Source organism: Pipistrellus kuhlii, unplaced genomic scaffold (genome assembly GCF_014108245.1).
Source record: "Pipistrellus kuhlii isolate mPipKuh1 unplaced genomic scaffold, mPipKuh1.p scaffold_m20_p_13, whole genome shotgun sequence".
NCBI classification, from domain to species: Eukaryota; Metazoa; Chordata; class Mammalia; order Chiroptera; family Vespertilionidae; genus Pipistrellus; species Pipistrellus kuhlii.
In genome coordinates this window covers 47,448,254-47,472,163 of record NW_023425438.1, presented here as the reverse complement: position 1 = coordinate 47,472,163, position 23,910 = coordinate 47,448,254, and the positions used below count along the sequence as shown (strand labels likewise).

General features: G+C 41.0%; 1 protein-coding gene across 10 annotated transcripts in view; it reads right to left on the bottom strand.

Annotated features, from left to right (window-relative positions):
• Nucleotides 1-745: 745 nt before the first annotated feature.
• Nucleotides 746-23,910, bottom strand: part of KDM3A (lysine demethylase 3A) — a 50,089-nt gene continuing 26,924 nt past the window's right edge. For 3 of the 10 annotated variants that reach the window (XM_036435931.2, XM_036435933.2, XM_036435940.2), the window contains 15 exons: nt 22,457-22,671; nt 19,192-19,344; nt 18,954-19,049; nt 18,457-18,584; nt 16,656-16,851; nt 14,857-15,029; nt 14,224-14,460; nt 12,358-12,529; nt 9,379-9,466; nt 8,575-8,705; nt 4,365-4,484; nt 4,149-4,288; nt 2,391-2,567; nt 2,158-2,292; nt 746-1,437 (listed from right to left, as the gene is read on the bottom strand). In XM_036435931.2, the coding sequence (XP_036291824.1) occupies nt 1,339-1,437; nt 2,158-2,292; nt 2,391-2,567; nt 4,149-4,288; nt 4,365-4,484; nt 8,575-8,705; nt 9,379-9,466; nt 12,358-12,529; nt 14,224-14,460; nt 14,857-15,029; nt 16,656-16,851; nt 18,457-18,584; nt 18,954-19,049; nt 19,192-19,344; nt 22,457-22,671 (2,260 nt within the window). In that variant the 3' untranslated portion in view covers nt 746-1,338. Of the gene's footprint in view, nt 1,438-2,157; nt 2,293-2,390; nt 2,568-4,148; nt 4,289-4,364; nt 4,485-7,234; nt 7,247-8,154; nt 8,212-8,574; nt 8,706-9,349; nt 9,467-12,357; nt 12,530-14,223; nt 14,461-14,856; nt 15,030-16,655; nt 16,852-18,456; nt 18,585-18,953; nt 19,050-19,191; nt 19,345-22,456; nt 22,672-23,910 lie in introns of those variants that run through there. The other 7 variants (XM_036435934.2, XM_036435935.2, XM_036435937.2 and 4 more) reach the window with 7 other exon arrangements.

Sequence of the window (23,910 nt, the reverse complement as noted above, 5' to 3'; positions counted from 1 at the left end):
CTGTCCCTTCAGAGATAAATATTTTAGGTAACAGAGGCCTGGTGCACGAATCTGTGCACTAGTGGGGTCCCTTGGCTTGGCCTGCAGGATTGGGCTAAAACCAGCTCTCCAACATCCCCTGAGAGGTCCTGGATTGTGAGAGGGCACAAGCCTTGCTGAGGGACCCCACTGGTGCATGATCAGGACCGGGGAGGACTGAGGGAGGGCTCCAGGGCATGTCCAGCCCATTATACTCAGTCCTGACTGGTTGGACCCCAGCAGCAAGCTAACCTACTGATTGGAACATCTGCCCCCTGGTGGTCAGTGCATGTTATAGCAAGTGGTTGAGCAGCCTTAGCATATCATTAGCATATTATACTTTGATTGGTTGAACAACCAGACAGCATATAGGTTTTTATTACATAGGATTACTATTCTAAAACTATTTTAATTATTTCATTTTTCTTTTTAAACTCTTGCATTATGAAGGGCCAGAAGAGAGTCAAAGTATTTTGATCATCTTTACAGAATCATTTTACCAGTCACGATTTGTTTTGTTGTTAAATTTAGTTTGTTGGTGTTTCTTTGCAAAATTGTGACAGGGTTTCCACCTAGGTGGGGAGAAACTTATTTCCATGTTAGCATTGTAATAATCATGGAAAACCATTGCATCATCTAATTTCTTTGTTTTTATAATGAATTCCTGGAGCAATCTTTTACATCTATGACATTTGATAAAAGGTATGCAAAATGCCAACAGTCAAAATATTATATGAATACTTTAATGCAAAATGCTCAACACTTAAAATTAGCAAAGCTTCATTTAAATTAAAATTCCATTTAACTAAAGATGGTTAACCCCAAGAATATTGTACAGTAGTTGATTTGTTATATAATGCCAGTCCTGATTCAAAAGAGTAAGAATGGCATCGTTAGCTGTCATTTCCTCCGTTGCTTTCCTAAACCCTAAGGGTTGGAGAGGGGATATTCAGACAGACAGAGAACAAAACACAACCCAAATAAACTGCACAGTGGTTCCTAATATTTTAACCCATTTTGACTAAGCTGTCCAAGAAAACAGCTGGAGTCATAACTGGAGTATTGTTCCAGAGCTGAGAAGAGGTTTTTATTTTTATAGTTTGGTAGTTCTGCACTAAGTGAGAAGTCACAGTTGAAGGATGCAGGTTCTGTAAATAGTAACTACATATACACATTTAGTGTCTGTAAACACTAGAAATATACATTAGAGTACCCTCACCAGGTACAGTTTAAAAAAGATGAGGTAACATGAATCTCAAAGTCCACAGGAATCCTGCCTGAAGAGTTTGAACAGCTGCCAGCATTCACTGCAGCGCCGGCTCACGGCACCTCGAGGACCCTCGCTTGGCCGAGGCGGGAGTCCCCGGCTCTCAGCATAGCGGCCGCATCTTTCACTGCGTGGTAGATGACGTTCTTCACCTAAAGGAGCGGGAGGAGGCATGGTCAGTTTGCTTCAAGTCTAAAACATGTTATTAAAAATAAACCTTTCGTACCTGTTGTCATACCACTCTCGGAATTTAAAACTCAATATTCACTATGAAATGGCAGTATCTGAAAGTTCCCTGGGCTCTTTTAGGCCCGTATTTCATACATTTTAAACCTTTGCCTCCTTAGAAGAACTTTAAAGACCCCTTCTTATAGCCTTTGATGCCACATGGCCCTGCCCCTGGCAAGTGCATGGAGAGGCAAGTCCAAAGGCACAGTTTTATTTTTCAGTTTATATTTTCACCTAGTTTTCAAACATAAAATTATGTTACCTGGTTGACTATTAAAAGTCCCTAAAAAAAAACCACCTACCCACTCAGGCCCTCTTTGGTTCCCCGAGATTCTGTTCTGCTCTACCCAGCGGTGAGACTGCTGCAGCACTACCCGTCTGTGTAAAGACCCCCCGGGCAGCGCAGCCAGGACCCCAAGTCAGATCTACTCACTTTAACACTCAACACTTTCTCCCCAGACAGTCCCTTACAGACCAAGGTGAGATTTCCTGCTTGCTCCTCCTTTGTCTAAGTAAACAATGAAATTCAAAATAAAGCAGTTCATCAACTCACTGGACCAAGAGTGCGTTCACTGACTTTATAAGGTAAGTAATGGGGCATGAAGCCAGAGTCAGCCAATGCCAGGAATCAGTGCTGTTTTTACCTGTAATTTGTCTTCATGGTTAGTATGAGTCTGTGACAGGTAACGGAATTCCTGAGTAAGCCAGAAGCAGTGTTTCACATGTTCTGGGGAAACAAAATCTTCAGCCACTTTGATACAGCTATATAAGTTATGAACCTGAAAAATACCAAGCCACGTCAGTAACACGCACACACACACACACACACACACGTTCTTAGGAAAGCCAGAGAAAAGGACAAAGGACTGGTTCTTGCCTGATGTGGAGCTCCTGCTGGGATAAACACCACATCCCCAAGAAACTGCACGATAGCCCAGCCTTGAACTCCATACTCTTGATGAAGACGCTTCCTTAGGGATCGGTCTAAATACCAGCTCTGATCATGAATGGGATCGTGGTCTGCTGGGTTTTCTTGACCTTGCTCTTCTGATATCTAGAATTAAAAAAAAAATATTATGAAACTGAGCAATATGCTAAGGCCCAATGAAGGCATTCTTCCCCGCTAACTGTGGACAGCCAGTAACTGTCACATAGGCCTTCTTTATATATGTGCCCTATTAGCAAAGACTAGTAGCCCTCAAAGACATTAAGTAAAGGAATGAAGGAAAGACTGAAAGAAAATGAGGCTTCTCCTCTACCATTTCCTGTAAACAGACTGGCAGCTTCTGTATATGTGTATATATATATGTGTACATATAGTTAATCTCCACCTAAGGATATTTTCCCCCTGATTTTTAGAGAGTGGAAGAGACAGAGACACATTGTTTGGTTGCCTCCCACTTGCTCCCCAACCAGGGATGGGGATCGAGCCTGCAACTGAGATACACGCCCTGGACGGGAATCGAACCCAGGTCTCTCACTCCACTGAACCAAACCAGCTCGGGCCGCCTGTAAACTTTTGTAAATACAAATTTGGACAGTATTTTGGTCTCTAGACTTTTAAATATAAATCATCAAGATTGTTTATTCTAGACCCAGTATCAGACAGCACAGACTCAGGGTGACACTATTAAAAGAAACAATATGGTGATTAGCAGGTTTTCTTGAAGAGTCAAATGACTCTTACCCAGCAACACTTGGATTCAAAGAAATGTTGTTCAGGGCTAGGAGTATTCACGTCCATTGCTCATGAATAGCTGGAGGTTATCAACCACAGGTATCTAAGCTGCCTCCAGCAGTCTCATGGCCAACCAGGTTAAAAACAGAATATACCCATCTTTCCAGCTGCCTAAAACTTCCACAGATAGCCCTTGGCAAATAACTGCCAACTAAACTCAGAATCTTCAAAACCACTCCATCTCTTTCCAGTGACCCTTCCCAAGCTAACAGCCACAAGCAGGGCTGGAGGCCTTCCTGACCTGCTTCTATGAGAGGGCAGACAAGACCAACAGCCTTTTGTAACTCACTCAGAACATGGTACCAAGGGCCAAGGAATGATACACAACTTGTGAAGTGCTTAGATTTTCAAGGCAATAAAAACAAATTACATGCTATGAGATTGTCAGAGGAAGTAACTTATAAAGAGCATAAAAAATTGCAAATGCACTATAATATAAAACACATAAGAGACAAGGACTCTTCTTTTCATAAGTGTGAACCTGATAATGTAGAAATCCTGTGTTTTAGCTTCAGCCTATCCAATCTGACAGGCACAGATTTAACCTTTGAGGTTGTGATAATTCCCCAGTAACCCAGTCAGTTCTTAAATATGTACTAATTTATATTGCTACTAGAGGCCTGGTTCACAAAATTCATGCACAGGTACAGTCCCACAGGGCCCATCTGTGGAACAACCGGCAGGGCAGATCAGGGGGCCCTGCTGGCACCCGCCTTGGCTGGCCTGGGGCCTGCAGGATGGGGGCAGCTCCTGCATTGAGCGTCTGCCCCCTGATGGTCAGTGCACGTCACAGTGACCAGTCATTCTGCCATTCAGCTGATTTGCATTTTAGGCTTTAATTATACAGGATAGGATTCCCCAGGCCTCTCTTCACATGCCCTTGGGTAAGGAGCACACCTTTTTAAGGAATTCTCGTATCTTCTCCGTGTCCTTAGCAGCATATATGTGCCAGAGAGCCCCTGGTTTCTCTTTTCCTTCAATAAATCGCTTTATCGTGAGTTCATCAGAGTCTCCATCTTGAATGGTTTTAAGGACTTCTGGAGCAAGAGAAAGCAAACATCAGCACAGTCTCCAGCAGGGAGAGAGAGCCCCACTTTTACCTCAGCACCCTACCTTCTTCTTGGTCCTGCTGTCCTTTTGGAATTCCCACATAGACCATGACATTAGCTGCATCAGATACATCTAAGTGAAGATTTGTTGTTCCATATTTCCGATCTTCTGGAGTAATTAATCCTGCAAACAGAAAATGGCTTAAATATACTAAAGGTAACAAAGGCTGACAGTCTTTCCCGGAAGGGTACCTGGTCATAAAATTGAAGAGATGCCTTCTAATCATGTAAAAATGAGAGAACAATATTTAACACTAGAGGCCTGGGGCATGGGTTCATGCACCAGTGGGGTCCCTCAGCCTGGCCTGTACCCTCTCACAACCCAGTAACCCTCGGGGGATGCCGGACTGCCAGTTTCAGCCTGATCCCTGCAGGCCAACATCCTCCAAGGGATGTAGTAATGCACAAAGTGCAGGCAGCTGGGGAGGAACCTGGGTCAGGCACCATGTCATTTCTACTCACCTGGCCTCACTGTGCCTGCTGCTGCTCGGTAGCACACTGCCATGGAGGCAGGTGAGGTTTGTACCACTGCAGCGGTGCTTGCCAGCCATGAACCTAGTGTCTGACGCCGGTTAAGTCAGCTGAGCAGCACTCCTGCTATTGGAGTGCACTGACCACCAGGGGGCAAGCCCTCGATACAGGAGCTGCCCCCTGGTGGTCAGTGCACATCATAGCAACCAGTAAAATGGTTATTTGGTTGCTTAGGCTTTTATATAAGTAAACTAGAGGTCCAGTGCACGAATTTGTGCATGGGTGGGGTCCAGTCAGTGCACCCCCATCAGGGCCAATTGGGCTGGGCCAGCTGGGGGGAGGCTGCAGGCAGTTGGCCAGTGGCTCTGCTCCCTGGTTCAACTACTGCTAGAGGGGACAATGTGTATATTAGCCTTTTATATAGGATTATTTTATCCTTTCAACTATTCAAATCATCTTATTAAATATTTAATCATAAATGTAATAAAAGAAGTATAATAAACCATATTCTAATATGAGGGCTTTGGTTTTTAGTGATAGGCAAAAGGTCCCTGACAGACTCTTCTGCTGAGAAATCACTGTGCTAGCAAGAAAAGAAGCCAAAACTAGGAAGCAGAGCATGGCCAGTGCTAACAGGGGAGTGGAGCCGAAAGAGCACACTGCAGAATCATAGCTATGACACCCAATCTTTAATAAAGGACCACTCTTTAATGATGTTTGTGATAAGGTATAAGGGTGTCTGAAAGGGAACACATTTTTATTTTCTTCAATTCCTAACTGCTTATTCTGGATGGAAACAAGTTTGTCACAGGAAAAGCTTTTCTAGAATAATGCTGCCATCTACTGGAATCTAGATCTGCTGCCACCTATTTCAGCAAGCAGGAAATTTACAATCAAATCTCAAATCTTGACTTTCTCCCATCTGAACAATTTGGTTCTCCACCAAGTTGTTCACAAAAAAAAGTCTTGGTTGTCAAACAAGTTTCAATGTTCTCCACCCGACAACCCTGTCTTGCTGATACATCAACATGATGAAAAGCATCTCTAAGGCCACAAAGGACAGAATGTGAGTCAGTCTACTGTGCTGTGAATATTTTCCTGCTTGTTGGTTTTTGCTTTTGTTGCTGGTAAAATGGACCTTAGCAAGATTTTAAAACATAAAGAGGCCATCAAGTATGCTGATGTTGCTAAGGGTGTGAGAATGCTCACAAAACAAGGGATAACAGGCAACTAAAAAGTTAACAATAAAGATTTATTAAATATAAAAAAGTAAAATAAAAAAAGAAATGTCTCCTGACATTAAACTCAAAATCCTGGGAGAATGTGACTTAAATGACAGAGAATTTAAAATTTTAGTTGTAAGAAGCTCAATTGGATACAAGAGAACTCAGAAAGGCAATTCCATGAACTCATGAAGAAAATTAATGAACAAAAGCAGCATTTTACCAAAGAGACTGAATCTATAAAAGAGAACCAAATAGAAATTCTGAAACTGAAAAATTCAATAAATAAGATGAAGAATACATGAGAGAGCACTGGCCACAAAGCAAACCAGATGGAAGAGAAAATTAGTGAGCTCAAGAAAGGAACGTAGAAATGATCCAGGAGGAAGACTAAGAGAACTAAAAGAAAGAAAAAAAGAGCTTGCCCTGATCAGTATGGCTCAGTTGGTTGAATATCGACTTATGTACCAAGAGGTCACCGATTCAATTCCCAGTCAGGACACATGCCTGGGTTGTGGGCTCGATTCTCAGTAGGGACATGAAGAAGATAGCCTATCAATGTTTTTCTTTCATCAGTGTTTCTCACTCTCTAAAACCAATTAAAAAAAAAAACAAAACAAAAACTATGATAATTATCTGATTTCATAGAAAGAGCAACATAAGGATAATAGGTATATCAGATGGAGAAAAGGAGAAAGGAACAAATAATCTACTCAAAGAAATAGTTAATCAGAACTTCCCAAGCCTTCGGAAACACATGCCAAATAGCCAAAACAATCTTCTCTGAAAACAGACGAAGTTGGAAGTATCACACTACCTGATATCAAACTATAGTACAAGTCAGACAGGGAAAGACAAATATATGTTTTCACTTAAATGTAAAATCTAAAAAACAAATGAGCAAAGAAAACAAACTCATAGATACAAAGTGATGGTTGCTATGCCATACTTTAGGAAGCAGACAAAATTTTTTTTCATGAATGGAAGAGGATTGGGGGGCTAGATAAAAAAGGTGAAAGGGCCCGGCTGGTGTGGCTCAGTGGTTTAATGTCAACCAACGGGCCAGGAGGCTGTGTTTCGATTCCCTGGTTGTGGCACGCGTCCAGGTTGTGAGCTCAATTCTCAGTGTGAGACGTGCATGAGGCAACAGACTGACGATTCTCATCATTGATGTTTCTATCATTCTTTCCCTCTCCCTACCTCTCTGAAATAAAATAAAAAGGTGAAAGGATTAAGAAGTACAAATTTGTAGTTACAAAATAGTCATGGATATTAACGCACAGCATAGGGAATATAGTCAGTAATCTATATGTATAAAAGCCCAAGTGACCAGCCAACCAGCCAGAGCTCCTGCAGGAACTGCCCGTGGTGGCCAGTGCACCCCCACCGCAGAAGCACCACTTAGCTAACATTGGGCAGCAGACGCTGGGCTCATGGCTGTCGAGCGCAGACGGAGCGGGGTGAGTCTCTCCTGCAGATTCCCTGGGCACCAGAGTGGTGGCGGTGGCAGGCGCAGTGGGACCAGGATGAGCAGGAGCGGTGAGGACAATGAGCTGGAGCCAGATGAGCTGGCCAGTAAGGCGAGGCTGTGGTGGCACAGAAGTCCACTGATCCCTATGGATGAGGCTGAGGGACCCCACTGTGCATGAATCCATGTACCAAGCCTCTAGTATTATAATAACTATGTATGATGTCAGGTGAGTAGTACATTAACTTATCAAGAGAATCACCTTGTAAATTATATAAAACTAGAAGCTCAGTGCATGAAATTCACTTGGGGGAGGAAGAGGGCAGGATCTCTCAGCTCAGCCTACAGGCTCTCGCAGTCTGGGAGCCCTCAGGGGATGTCCAATTGATGGCTTAGGCCCACTCCCTGGATATCCTTAGCACTGCCCCAATGGAGGCGGGAAAGGCTGCCGCCACTGTGCTCGCCACCTGTGAGCCTGCCTTCTGGCTGAGCGGTCCTCTCCCTGTGGGAGTGCACTTACCACCAGGGGGCAGTTCCTGCATTAAGTGACTGTCCCCTGGTAGTCAGTGGGAATCATAGCAACTGGGTTGTTCCACCGTTCAGTCAATTTACATATTAGTCTTTTAATATACAGGCTATCTAACCACTGTGCCGTACATCTGTGAAATTAATATAATATGGAATGTCAACTGAATTTGAAAAAAAATAATAAAGTTGTACAGTAAAGTATGTTTTTAACCTATGTTACCCCAATAAAACTTAATTTTAAAATTTTGGAAAGGGCTATTAAACCACATGCAAAGATTTTACAATATATTAGATATAGAAGAGAGAAAAATAAAAAATTGCTTATGCCCAACAACTATAACTGTGAAAAGTAAATACACAAACATTTGGCCAGGAATGAAAGGAAATATGCAAAAACGAAACCTACTGCAGTGTTCAGTGCTGGGTTTATACAATATTTTTCATCCCCCCAACAATAAAAAAATCAATTTTCTAAACATTTTAATTTGATCTATTCTAATTTTTTCAAGTCATTTCCTCCTTACCATAAGCATTATACATCTTGGGACCCAGATCTGGTCTAACAAAGTAGTTTGGCAGCCTAGAGGCCAAGTTCAGTTTGCCATCTCTCCGTGTGTACTCGGGTAGTGGAATGTTGGCCATCAGGTCATCAAACCTGGTACAGAACAGAATTTAAAAAATAAAGTTGCCTTTCTAATTATTATAAGATTTCTTCCTTCTACACAAGAGGAACAAACAAAAATACCTGGCTTATGAAGATGGAGACAGTTAAACATTAACAATATTCAAAATCAGAATATAGAGGTTATAATCCTTCACCACAAAAAATGTATCAAAATGATCTGGAATATCTCAGACTAAAGATCTGACCAATGAATTTTCTGGACATTGGATTTATTTATTCATTAGTTCTGAGGATTCTTTTCAAGATTCAAGCTCAAATCAGGAAAATTAAATCTACCAATCTAGCTGTCTCATTGTCTAACAGAAGACTGACTATATTACACGGGACCCTGGCAGTTCGGATCCCACTACTGCCTCAAATTCAGCACCTGCACACCTCAGCCACCTCTTCTCTGGCAGAGCACTGCAGGGAAAACCTACAGAGCTTTCATTAGCCAGATCTAAACCTCAGTAACTTAGCTCACTTAGAAACAAACATCTCCAAAATTTATAGAATAGAAAGGAAAAATCAGCCCCAGTAAAACCATGGCAACTTTCATATTTTCCTGAGAGCTATTTTCTCACACCATCTCAAAAAAGAACTTATTCTACCAAGTCAAGGACTGAACCATTTACACCCTACCTTCCGACTCTACCCGTCATACCTGGAAGGCATCATATCTCTAAAATCTTCTCCGGGTGGCCAGTCCTTAAGTTTCAACACCATCGGTTCTTTTTCATTTTTTAATCGGTCTGAAAAACAACCAGAATAACTGAATTACTCCTATTAACTCAAAAACAGACCAAAATAAATGGCAAATTAGCTTTTTATGCTTAACAATGCAAATAAAATTTATCACTGTAAAGTTTCATAACCTGATACATTTTGTACATAAATATTTTTCTTTTAATATTCCCATCCATCAATTGCTAACTTCTACAGTGCCAAGAAATCCATCCATACCCAGGAGGCAGTAATAGGAAGCATAATAAAGATCACCAACTCATTTGTATCTGGGCCCTATCTTTTCTAAATGCTAATTAAACTACTACTCATTCTTTTGAGATTCTAGCCACTCCCTTTTGCCCATTATCTAGGTAGTGTTTGACAGTTGTCCCTCTCACTCAGATCCAGTGACCAGTTCCGCAATGAATAAATAGCAATGCAAGTTAACAATCAAAGACCAGCCGAAACCGGTTTGGCTCAGTGGATAGTGTGTCGGTCTGTGGACTGAAAGGTCCCAGGTTCGATTCTGGTCAAGGGCAAGTACATTGGTTGCGGGTACATCCCCAGCAGGGGGTGTGCAGGAGTCAGCTGGTCAATGTTTCTCTCTCGACATTTCTAGCTCTCTATCCCTCTTCCTTTCTCTCTATGGAAAATCAATAAAATATATTTAAAAAAATAAAATAAAAGACTATTGGGGGGGGGACAAACCATTTTCTTTCTTTTTTTCCTTTTTAAAATATATTTTATTGATTTTTTACAGAGAGGAAGGGAGAGGGATAGTGAGTTAGAAACATCGATGAGAGAGAATCATCGATCAGCTGCCTCTTGCACACCCCTTATTGGGGATGTGCCTGCAACCAAGGTACATGCCCTTGACCAGAATTGAACCGGGGACCTTTCAGTCCGCAGGCAGACGCTCTATCTACTGAGCCAAACTGGTTTGGGCAACAAACCATTTTCTGAGGCTAGCATGAAATAGAAATGACTTGTCTCAGTGGTTATTGAACTATGAACCAGGAGGTCACAGTTCGATTCCTGGTCAGGGCACATGCCCAGGTTGTAGGCTTGATCCCCACCCAGTAGGGGATGTGCAGGAAGCAGCCTATCGATGATTTTCTCCCATCATTGATGTTTCTCTTTCCCTTTCTCTCTGAGATCAATAAAAATATATTTTAAAAAAGAACTAGAAATGACTTGTTTTACTCAGAGACTGAAACTGATGTTCTGTCCAGGAGACCTAGGGCTAACAGAGCCCACTCTGCCCCACCCTGGCAGATACACATAGAGTTTAATGAAAACTACGTACGTTTGTGTGACAGAACCACTACCTATTGCAGGTAATGCCAAGGAACCAAGACCCAAGGATCTCTTGTTGGAAAAGATATGTTGATAATTATAATTAACAGGAATGAAAACCAGTTTTGCACTTCTTGCTGTGTTCTAATCTCTATTCAGTGTTTTATTGATTTAATCCTTGCAACTAAACCAATATCCCAATGAGATTAAGCCCTTTTTAATATTCTCAATTTTAGAGGAGGAAATTGACAGATGTCCAAGGGCATCCAGCAGGATTGGAACTGAAACCCAGGTTTGACTTCAGAGCTTGTACTCTTGAAGGCTAACGTTTGTAAACTGTTCTAGTCAACCAAACACTGTTCCGTAACCTAGTTTAAACAGGTGTACTCATGGGGCAATAGAGATAGGAAATCACAGGGAACAGGCCATGTTCAGACACCAGCAGCACTTCAGTGTGGGTGGCACGCTGGGGGGGTGCAGCAGGAACATCGCATGGGAAGGCAAGTTGCAGCTGACTCTGGAAAGTTTGAGCCCCAGAAAAATCAAATCACTGGCTCATGTAAAAGTAAGTACATATCCAGTCAGGATTTGAACGCAGACCTAACTGGATGGCACATTGTGGTAGTTCTATCACCAGATCTCTTTCAAAGAACTTGCTGCCAAGACACAGCGTTAGGGTCTGCCTCGGCTGCAAAGAGCTGTCTCACCAGGTTACTGCCCTTCCCAGGCACCAGGATCTAGAAACTGAGGAGGAGGGGGTACAAGGTGGTGCTGAAGGCCCTGACATCTCCCACTTCAGCCCAATCTGTGATACTGAGGGGCAATGATTCCTCCAGGACTTCCTGCTATACTGGCTGAAGCTTTGTTGAGTCTGCCTTGCAGCTGACTCCTTCTCATGCCAGTTCTGCTTCCCACCTCTCCATTTCAGATAAATATTTCCCGTCTGAAACTCCATCTTCGCATTTACCTATGGAAAACCGCATCGTGTCTTATATAAGAATTAAGTATAACTTTATTATAAAGTCTGTGGAAGTATGGGCCATGATCTATAAATGTGGGTAACAGGGGTTAAGGAAGCAGGAGAGCAAAATGTGAAATTATGTCTAAAAAGGATGAGTGGTGAATGAGCATACTTGAATTACTGAGTCTGAGGAATGAACTGGCTGAATCTTCCAGCAGAGATGGGGGCCTGGTGACCCACTGCTGTGCTAATATGAACCTCAGGGCCCAGTGTGCACTTCATGTTCTTGGAAACAGTTTACTGATTGGCCCGTCACTGAAAGGGCCAAACCTCACACAGGCCACTCTAGCCTTCTTTTTGCTACAATCCCTGCTCACTCACATGGAGCCGACAGTGACCAGGAGACCCTGAATTAAATGAATCCACATTCCCTGGCTCCTTCAGGTCTATGTATCTTAAACAATTAGAAAAAAAAAGATAGATGAAGGTGAGATGCACATAACCACCAGCCTCAATTAATTTAGTACCATTTTGTGGTTACCCTCCTGCTGGGCACAAGTGGAAGCAAATGAAGGATAGACACTACAAAATGAACTTGTCCCAGTTCAAAACATAAACTTTTCAAATCCTCAACACCCCTGAAAGATCTTTAATACTTACTTGGAACATCTTCAAATCCATCCCAGAAATCTCCTACTGTGGCTCCTGTGATGATTTCATTGGTCCTGCAATTAACTAGGTCGACTTCCTGACTTCCAAATTCTTTCCTGAAGGATTCAGGTTTCCAAAGTTCAGTGTTCAATTTGTGATGCACTCCTGACACCATTACTGGCTAAAGAAGAGAACAAAGACTTTAGTTTGAACTCCTCCTGCTCTGACCCCACACCTGTGGCAGCTACTGGCTTGTTTGTCCATAGGCCATCTTATCTCAGATCCCAAAGGGCCAGCTTACACTTCTGAGCACCCACAGCATTTCCTGTCTTCATCACTCATGTTACAAACATCCCTTGCTCTCAAACTACCTTAGTAAGCTTCTAGGAGCAAGGACTCCACTCCCAGCATTCACAGAATTCCAGCGCCAGGGCTCAGGGTAGGAAGAAGATGTAAGACAAAGGCCAGCAGGAGAGTCCTGTCTAAACAGGACACTGCCACCGGCCTCCAACCTGTTGTTGCTAGGCAGAAATAGGGACCTGAGGTTGCCAAGTCCTTTAGTTATCTAAGACAAGCCAGAAATCCTGAAATTTGTGAAATCTGACTAAAGTATTGGCAATCAGTTCAATTAAAAAAATTATGTATTCATGCTCTTGGTCTAAATTCAGTCTGTTACTGTCATCATGAGCAAATCTTAGTACACAGGTCTGAAAATTTGTTAGAAAATCTTTTAATATGTACATTGTTCTGTATGGCAATTCCATAGCCTTGTCCAAGAGGCAAGTATTCCTTAAGTGAGGACTCCATTTAGCCCAGAAGAAAAGCCAAAGATTCAGACAACAAAAACCAAAACAAGAAAGCAGAGGAGCCATTCATCTCCTATACCATCAAACAAAACTTAAGATGCAATCCATTGGCTGGTGTTTCTCAGTGGTTAGAATATCGGCCTGGCACTGAAGGGTCTTGGGTTCAATTCCTGGTCAAGAGTATGTACCTGGGTTGTGGGCTCACTCTGCCCCCGGTCGGGGTGCACGTGGGAGGCAACCAATGTGTCTCTCTAACATCGTTTTTTCTCTCTCTTCATTCCACCCTTCTTTCCATTCTCTCTGAAAAAAGCAATGGAAAAAGAAATTCTTGGACAAGAATTAAAAAAAAAACCCACATTTTTTTTTTTTAAACTTAAAATGAAGCAATACTGCCCTGTAAAGCAGACCCCCCTGGAAGTCTACACATCAATTACAAGATAAACCACCTGACTCTGGCCCCCCTATAACTACCTTTAGCACAAGGTTTTAATTCGTGAAAGAGGGGATACATGATTGCCATATTTTGTCTAATCCCCCAAATTCCATAAGCTTCCCTGTCATACTCCACTTTTGTTGAGATTTATCACATAAGATTTATCACATATGAGTCCAGATGCTCTCATAAAAAATCCAGTGACTAGCCTTAGCCAGTTTGGCTCAGTGGATAGAGCACTGCCCCAAGAACTAAAGAGTCCTGTTTTCAATTCCCGTCAAGGACACGTATTTCAACTGCAGGCTGGATCCTCAACACTAGTCTCTCTCACACTGATGTTTCTTTCTCTGTGTCTCTCCCCTTCCCTTCCACTTTTAAAAATCAATGGAAACGTGTCTTCAGGCGAAAATTAAGTACAAAAAAATCCAATGACTAGTCAGAAGCAATCAGACCTTCACAAGCCATACTCTGCCTTAATTACATTCACTCTAAATAAAAAAGTACAAAAATAGGAGATAAAGTATACAGTTATGCTACTTATAATTGGGGGAGGGGTGCAGAAGGAGGGGATGTCAGAGTCTGCCAAAAGTACCAAGAAGGGGGTCTGAGCTGGCTGGGAGAGCAGAGGTCTCTTACCTGCCCTTGTTTCCAGCACTCCCTGAACACATTCCAGTTGCTCTTGTTGTTGGGATCTTGCAGGCACAGTAAGCGATCGTCACACAGCCAGTAGTGAGGAGTGTCAAAGCCCAGAATGCTGGGCTTGATCGTCAGTCCTTGAGGCCTCTTAGATAAATCAGAGGAAGTCTTATTTTGCACTAAAGAGGCAAAGATGTCATCAAGGATTTTTGGTGTATTCTTGAGTCCATTTTCTGTCTGAATTTGAAAAAGAATACAAGTCTTAATTGTCATTCCCTACCATCAAAATGTACACAATATACATTTCATACTTGTCCTATAATGGTGGGACAAGTATAGATCACATATCCAGGAATCAGTCCAAGCCAGGACTCCGAGACAAAAGGAAGTCTCCTTCCCCCACTGGACATCACAACTCACAGAAGTGGGTACAGGAAAAAGTGCAATAGGGGAAAACTGCCCAGCCCAGTACCATGACCCTGCGAAGCCCACCTGCCCATCACACAGCCTTCTGTACCCAAGAAGGAAAGCCTAGGATTCATTTCTACTTGGTTTCAAATTTTCTAGTGTCATCTATCCACCTTTACTAGGTGGAGTACAAACAGGAAAAAAACAACAAAAAACAATGCATACCTTTCCTGTAGAGGAATTCAAAAGATTTCGGAGGAAACCAGAACTGTTGTTGCTTACAGGTGTTAAAATTGTGCTGTTAAAGGTATGGAGGACTGTGCTGGACTTGCTCAAAGGGGGCAGGGGTGGAAGGCATTTGATTTCATTCTTTAAAATTGGCATCATTGGTTGTTTTTCTGAAAATAAAAAAATCCAAATGGAAAAACATTCTGAAAATAAAATCCCTTAGTAGTCTTCTATTAAAATTACTTTGGAACCTGATTTCATTTATTAGAATAAAAAAACTTAACAGGATAAATACTAATGACATTATTTAGACAAGGATTCCCAACTGGTATTAAATAACAAAGATCCAATATCTAGGGGATACATGGTAAATGATATACATATATATATATTTGAGTAGATCTAGGGAAATGAGCCCAGGCTGGTCTGCTTTGGCTCACTAATAAGTCAGAGAAAAAGGAGTATTGGGAACAGGCTCAGGGGGTTTGCCCGGGATGAACTGCCACTGCCCATTGCTGCCCTGGTTACAAGCCTTGTAGGGACCCTTAGAGTTTAGGAGATGCCCGCCTGTGGGCAAAGAAGGAGAGAAAACAAGAAGGTGCTCCTGAGGAGGAGGAAGGGAGGCTAAACGGTATTTTTTGAAACTTCTGTTTCCTATTTGTTTGTTCCTAGTATACAAAATACAATTGATTTTTATAAATTAATAATGGAACTAGCAACCATATTTATTAAATATATGCTTTTTAATTTTTCACATGTATAATTAGATTGTCTGCAGATACCAACAACTTTTCTTTCCAATTCTAATATCTTCTTGTTTGTCTGTCTTTAACACCAGGATTTCCAGTACAATGTTTAATAAAGTAGTAATATCAGGTATGCTTGTCTCTTTCCTGAACACAAGAGAAATGTAAAAACAAAACAAAACAAAAAAAACACACCAACACACCTATTTAACCAATTAAAAAATTAAATTACTATTTATGTTGATTGATGTCAGTTTTATTGTAGAAGCTCATTACAGTAAGTACATGAATTAAGAAATTTGTGCAAGAGTAGGCCTTCCTTCCCCCAGCTTCCAGCTTCTCTCTGGCACCCAGGACCCAGGTTTCCCTCTCAGCTCTGGCTTCTGTCTGGTCTAATTAGCATATTACACTTTTATTATTATATATATATTCCCTTCTGTTCCTAAGAATTAAAAAATCATGAACAAGTACTGAATTTTTCTACTTTTCTGTGTCTCATAATTTTTGAATATTAAACTACACCTGCATTTTGATGTCCATGATCATGCTATATAAGTCCTTTATTGATAGTACTGAATTCTATCCACTTAACTTTTGTTTAAGATCTTTGCATGAAAGAAATTATCTGTAATTTTTCTTTTTTTTTTAACATAAACATAAAGCAGAATCATGTAATTTCTAATCTACCTGATTCCAAAAGCCATACATATTCTTTAAACTATCATCGAGCATAGATGAAACAAAAGTACAAATAAAGAAAAATAAAGCTGAAGCCAGGACATTGAACATTAGACAAATAAGAACTGTATATAGAATAAGAACAAGAAGGCAAAAAAGTCTTAATCTTCACCTAACTTACAGTCTATCATCTTGCTGGTGCTGCATTTCGAAAACACCTGAACTTGTGTCATGTCTCATGTTGTCTATAGGGAACCACTTTCCCTTCTACACAACTGTAACTACTCTGTTCTCATAGCAGCTAAGGCTGTCCTGTCCCTCCCAAATGGACTAAAGTTCCTGGGAACCCACAAGACAGGAGGGAAAGCTCACCCTTATTTTCCTTGTTGACATTCCCACCTGTCAGGTCTGTCAGCCAGTTTAAAGGAGAAGTGCTGCCTGGACAGGCTGGCTTGATGCTGCTGGCTGGCTTGGAGGCGGCTCCCCCGCCTGTGGCCACCGGTTCCAGCACTGAGGGGTTCTGTTGCAGCGTGGTTCCGAGAGTCGGTTTTTCTCCAGCTAAGGAAATCTGAGTATAAAGAGATAATTTTGCAGAGGCTGAAAAATTATGTTTTCCTTTTCTTACCTTTCTCCTAACAACTCACCAGTAAGAGAGACAAATACCCAAAACAAAGCCCAGTAACAGCCCTAGACATCACCATGGCTGCAGTAATCTTACAATAACAGAACAGGACTATAAGGTAGGGGAGGCTTTAATTTTTTAGCTTTTATGTATTACTAGTGAAATGTTAAGATATGCTAAGAGTTTAAATACAGCAAAATATTCTATCCACACCCTTTATCTCCCATCTCACACTTATACATATCCTGAGCACTCCATCTACCCTGTTGCTTTAAAATAACCAGTTTGTGCCTATATCCCCAGTGAACTCACCCTAGTATCTGGAATAGACACTCAAAACAGTGTTGCTGAATGAATGAATAGCTGTGATTTCAGAAGGAAACAGAAGTAGAGAAAACGCCCTTGACTTAGCTAGTGGAATGGGCTTTTAAATGTAGTGATCATTAAAAGAAGTCAAATAAACTGAGAAGAAAAAAACTGGAAAGAGCACACTACTTATCTTCCCGTTACTTAAAAAACTGCCTTGACAACTCAACTGGGGAAGTTATACACACATACATGGAGAAGGAAAAGGATAGTCAAATTCCTGTTTGATCCCAGCCCACCCTTTACATGTGATTATGGTTTCTGTGATGTCTAACTGGTATTGTTCATTATTCCTCAACTAGAGGCCCGGTGCACGAGGGGGCGGGGGCCCCTCAGCCTGGCCTGTGCCCTCTTGCAGTCCGGGAGACCTCGGGGATGTCCGACTTAGGCTGCAATCTGGCCTCCCTCCGTGGGAGGTGACCAGGCAGGCAGATCAGGGGACTGACCAGTCGGTTCCACTGTTTGGTCGATTTGCATATTGCACTTTATTATATAGGATTACTGATGAGGTAGCTAAAGCACATATAAACCAGTTAATTTGAGCCACAGTTATGCAACTAGAAAGTGGGAGGGGGGAAAAATTCAAATTCAGTTCTGATTCCAAAATCTCAACTCTTTTACTCATGCTGCCTGTTATGTAAATATAAAATCCTCTGATTATTAAACCTAATGTGGAATTATGGGCTGAGGGAGCAGAAGGAGATGTGGGAGAGAGGATGTGATGGTAGAGATGAAGGGTATGCCTCTAGGAAGAGCATCAGCAACAAGGAAATGTACATTTTTTATGTTGAGTGATGGGTACATAAAGATTCATTTCAATATTATTTCCTTCAACTCTTCATATATATTACAGGTAAAATATACTTAGTAACTTAAAACATTTTAGAGCTTATCTGAATCTCTTTAACTCTGCAAAGTATGAGAAGTTTTTAAGAACCCATATAAATTTGACAGCACCTTATTAGGTAGATTATAATAGAAGAGGTTTTTGCTTTTTCAAGAAACAAAAATTAAAAACCCACTAAAAGTTCCATGATGTGAAAAGTGAGAATGGGTCTATGAAATGTGAATTCTCTTTCCACAGACAGTGTCCCCATATTTCTTTCAAATATACAGAAATCATTGGGTTATTTGAAAGCAGACAGACAACAATAAGGATGTTGAATCTAGCATAAACAGTAATACCTGTTTTATGTCTTCCTTTGAGGCTGGCTTGGAAAAGAGTTTGAATTGCCTGTTTGAACAGGGACAATTTGCCTTTATTCCCCATTTTGCTCTTACAGAATGAACAATGTCTCCAACTTCATAGAGGGCTAAAAAAAAAAAAGAGCACAGGTAAACATTTGAACATGGATGTCACATATTTTCAATCTCAACATGACAAAGCAGAAGCTGACATTTCTGGCAGGATAACTATTTTTTAACAGCATGGTGCTTACAAGTCCTCCTTTTCATCCTGCTAAGCATGTTTTCCCCCAAATGTACCATTTCCTTTCCTTCCATGAAACTGTTTACAAGACCTTAATCACAAGTTTTAGGGACATTATTTTACAAATTTCTGGACAATTTATGGTACACACTAAAATAAAGTTAGCACATAATATACTATAAAAAGTAAAATGAAATCACCTTTGAGCTAACCAAAACAAGGTGAAAAGAAATCATTACACCATGTGAAATACCTTTTCCAGGGATGATCTGCGTAGGCATCAGGTTCTCTGGTTCATGGATCTGACTCTTCACGCACCTTATCCAAGAGAAAGTCTTGTAGGCAGGACCTGCAAATAACTGATTTATAGTAACTGATCTCATGAATTTTGGCCCCAAATACCTCAAGAATCCATCACTGCAAACTAATAAAAGGCTTAATCTAAGTGTGTTAAGGGGTCTGGTCTGGAGGAGAATCAAGTCAATCCTCACCCTGCTGGCAATTCTTCCTCTTCATCCGGTAGCAATCCACACACACTCCAAATCCACACCGAGGACACACCCAGTGCAGGTTGAAGATGGTGGTGTCACACACATCGCACATTTCTCGAACACCTTTGACAGCTCGCTTCCAAGCAACCTGTCCTACAAAAATCAACAGATCACTTAGTCTTGGGAGAAGACGGCTTATGAAATGTAATTTGAAGGGTAAAGGGAGCTGATGTTACTCCTCCCTCTGATTGGAGTTCCCATTAGTTCTGTTCAACACCCAGGGCTCATCTCAACTCTACCCCACCCACAGGCCTCTTCACATCATAAGCAGTTGGGAGGTGGAGTTTTAACTCCTAGGAAATACTCAGGCTCTGCACCCCTGCCCCTCCCATTCTCTAAAAGAGCTCTGCACACCACTGATAGGTGTTAAGAGCCACTGAATAAATCAATAAAAAAAGAAAACAGCAGCGGCTACATTGGAGTTCAGACATAGGTATCACACCACAGTGATTCTTCACATTTAACGTCATGAGACCCTTTGAGAATCTGAAGGCAGCATGGACCATGCTTTATCCAAAAGAAAAGCAAACTGACTCAGATACACACACACAACATTTGACATAATCTCAGATTAGTCACAGATGCCCTGAATCCATACAGACTGCCCATTAAAAACTCCAGGGTGTTTAGGGAAATGGGAGGGAGATGCACATTAATTTAGTGGGGGCACAATAGTCCATAGTTTCTTCATGTGACAGTCAGAATTTGATTTTTTTAGTGCCAGGAGTGATGGGACAACCAATATACTCACCAAATATCCAACAGATCTATATATATAAAAGCCCAGTGACTGGAATGGCAGAATGACTAGAACAACTAGTAGCTATGAAGTGCACTCACTGCAGCAGCCAACCAGCCTGATCCAGGCCCTGACTGGCCCCCAAAACCCCGATTGGGGGGCAGGGCCAGCTGGCTAACCGCCCACAGGCTCAGCCCCATGTGCCCCCATTGGGGCAGGCAGGCTGGACACCACCCATGCACAAATTCGTGTACCAGGCCTCTAGTTAAGGCATAATCCAGAATTTTACAAAGTAGAATTTCCCATTCCAATGGCCAACCCCTGATAACTGAGGGGAAGGGCCTTCCAGAAATGGTCAGGACATATTATCCACTCCCCCACCTATGCAGAAATGCCAGATCAGATGATCAAATCAAGTATTAGAAAGTTTCAAGGAGTATGAGCAGAGAAAGGGCATTTCCTGGGTCAGTGAAAAGCCCAATGTCTGCTGATAAGAACACTCTTTTCTGTGTGTCTCCCTTTCCTGAACAAGACTGGATCAATACTGCCACATTGTTGTTCTATAGAGAGTTCATGGTTAATTCATTCACTCTTCAGACTGACCACAATGCAAATGACCAACTTCATTTTGCACTGAATTAATCCAATTGCTGAGTGAACTTCTGCCATTTCATTATAATGTAATAGCTCACTGTATAATACACAGAGCTTTAAGCAAATGAGATTTTATGAACTTCACTTTGGTCACTTGCATTAGACTGTTTTATTAGAGAACATTCTTGGATCTCTGAGCCACCACTTAATGATTTTTTTTGTCACTGAAAAGACAAAGTATAAATGTTGAGATCAGCCTCCTAATCTCAGGATGAGAGCAACCCCTCTGGGATCAGCCTGTGGCTTCTTTCAGTGTCACTCAAAGCGAGCTCCTCTCCCCAACTGACAGCTGGTTAGAGGAAGTAAAAAGGAACAGAGGACTCAAACAGACAAAGAGGAAAGGTTAATCACATTTAAATCTTCAAGGACAGAGTTTCTTAATTATGCCTATTTCTGTATTTTTTTAAAAAAATGCATTTTTCAGATGACTCACCAACAGCAAAGAAAAAACACCAGTTGCTTTAAACAGCCCTGCTGATTTGGGGATGAAGTAGTACTAATATGTTCCAAAGAAGTGTTTCTATATTCTGATTATTATGTGCCACCTTCTAGATCAATAGTTGCCAACCTTTTGGACTGCCCGGATCACTGGTTGGCGGTCACAAAACTTTTTTCTTTAAATCCATTACTTTTACTTACTTGTATATAATAAAGGCACTTTGTATCTCTACCGAAAAGAGAACACCATCATCACATGTCTTAAACAGAAGATTATGAGAAAACGACAATGATTCTTTATTAGAGTCTCTGCTACCCAAACAGAGTAGAGTGTTTCTACAGCACAACTTTGGCTGTTCCAGGGCTCACAACTCCATCTCCCCACCTGATCTCCTGCTCCTGGGAATGCCCCATTCCTTGGGCTCTGAGATGCAATAGTGTCCATACCTATCCAATAAGTTATTTTCTTAAGCTAGCTTCAGCTAGTTTCTGGTACCTATAACTAAAAATCTTAAGGCTGTATGGGTAGATGCTTGCATTGAAACATTATTTGCCTATGCAAAGTCTGAAGAGCTATCCACCAGAGGAAAGGAAAGATTTCACCTACAACTCTCAACCACTTGAGAAAGAAAAAATGATGGAAGAAAATTGAGACTTAACAGACAGATGCCCCTTGGTGCTTCTGGCTGATACCTCTGTTTTACAGAGGGACATGGACAGAGGTGTGCTGTCCTCCCAGATGTCATACCAAGAGATGTTATTAAGAAGCTGTGGCTTTAATGTGTCACCACACTGATTGATTCCTAGGGTTCATTAGGCTGACAAATGAATGTGAGTGGAGGACACCTGCGCACACACATATGGAACCTCCACCTATTTCCTTAAAACCTTGCCTCTAACAGAATCATTTCCATCTGAGTTTGTTCCCATTCTAATTATTGGGACCCAGCTCTCCAGACTGATTCAACAGGTCTTGGGTAGAGCCTGTCCATTCTAATTTTCTTTGAAATGTTTTCATAATTAAGAACCTCTGTCTTAAAATATACCAACCTGAGGTTTCAACTCCTTTTGGTAAGCCCACACTGCTGGTAACATTGTGCAAATTCCAAAACCACCTCACCTTTGCTTTTCTTAACTAAAAATGAGTTCTATTCCTTTGGTAATCATCCCCAAGTAAACCCCACAGATAGGTAACTGGCTCTCATGAAACTAACAGGTAAAATCTGTTACAAAAGAAAATATACAACCTCATTATGTCAAAGTCATCTAAACTTTGGGGTGAAAGTGAAACCTAATATATTAGGTCTTAGGTGCCATTCAGGAACAAAAATCAAGTTGGACTTAAAAATCCTACCCACTAAGAGATGTTCTTACTGTGTGGCTCAATAGTTGACATAGCTTCCTTTTCAGAAATCACCATTTGACAGAAGTGGTCTCCAATGTTGGCCAGGATATACTTTGCTGTGTCCAAATCGATGCCCACCACGTTTTTGTTTATAGGCAACCACAAGCCAATTGCTTCACTGTCATACTTGTTTGGAGTTAAGAAACCTTCTACTCGCAACACACCATGTTTGTTGAATTTTAACCTAGAAGAAGTAGGGGAAAAAACAGGTGCATTTCACACACACAAAATTAATTTACAACTTATAGTTACCAACTAAAATCAATAAATTTCTTCCCAGTTTTTTTTTTTATAATCTCCATGGCTAATTACAGCCAATTGTTATTTGGCAATGTCAGAAAGAATAATAACAAGTCACCAGAGAAGTAAAATGACAAACAGAAGGTGGTAAATTATCTGATCAGATCTGAATACAAATATTGCTTCAAGAAAAATGCTCAGCAAGGGAAGGCTAATGCTGGACAGTCACTGAAGCATGACCACATAAGTATTTAGCACCCATATGAATCTTAGCTGCAAATTAGGGTGTAAGCTCCTAGAATGAGTGGCAGTGTTAAGACAGGCCTCAGTACCTAAGAGAGAGGAGAAAAAGGCAGGATACTTTCTCAGTATTCTTGTTTAGTATTTTTGACACCTGAATGTTTTTTCTAAGCTATGTGTTGGTTTTTAATTTATTTTAAATACAACATTATTATGTCAATTTATTTGGAGACATATAGTAGATAGATAACCATAGTGAAATAGAATATGATAGGTAAAATAATCATTAAATTTTATAGGAATCAGAGGAGGTTTGTAGGGCTAATGTAAAGATATAAATAGTAACTAAACTTGACTTTGCAATAAAAAGGTAGACACTAGGTAAAGGAAGGCATGGCAAGGAAACAGGGAGCTTGATTACTTCACAAAGTCACCGTCAGTTACGAAAACTCAAAAAATTCAAGTTGTATTTTAGAAAAACTATTGTATTTGTCTAGAAGAGCACAGAATGAATTACATTGAAAGTTGCATAAGAGATGCAAGCTTATTTTTAAGCAGTCCAAAGGAGATTTGCAAGTTTTTAGCTGATAGTTTAAATTAAGAAACAGTCATTATACTAAAAAATGAATTTGAAAGCCATTTCAAAGGGGAAGGAGATGGCAAACTGAGCTTTATCACTGAGAAACTACTATACACCCTCCTATTTTGTCTGTAGAAGTTAATGAGAAACAAACTTGATGAGAAAGCTTGTGATAGCTTCAATATTCACCCTAAACATTTGGGGTGAGGGGAGAATGTTTTAAAAATTTATACATCCTTTTTAACCAAAGGAATTAGTTTGTTCTACTAGAATGGCTTCTACTATGTAACATTAAGTGAAAGCACTTTCCCCTTCAAAGAGGTCAAAAATGAAAAACCAGCCAGTCAGTGTGGCTCAGTGGAT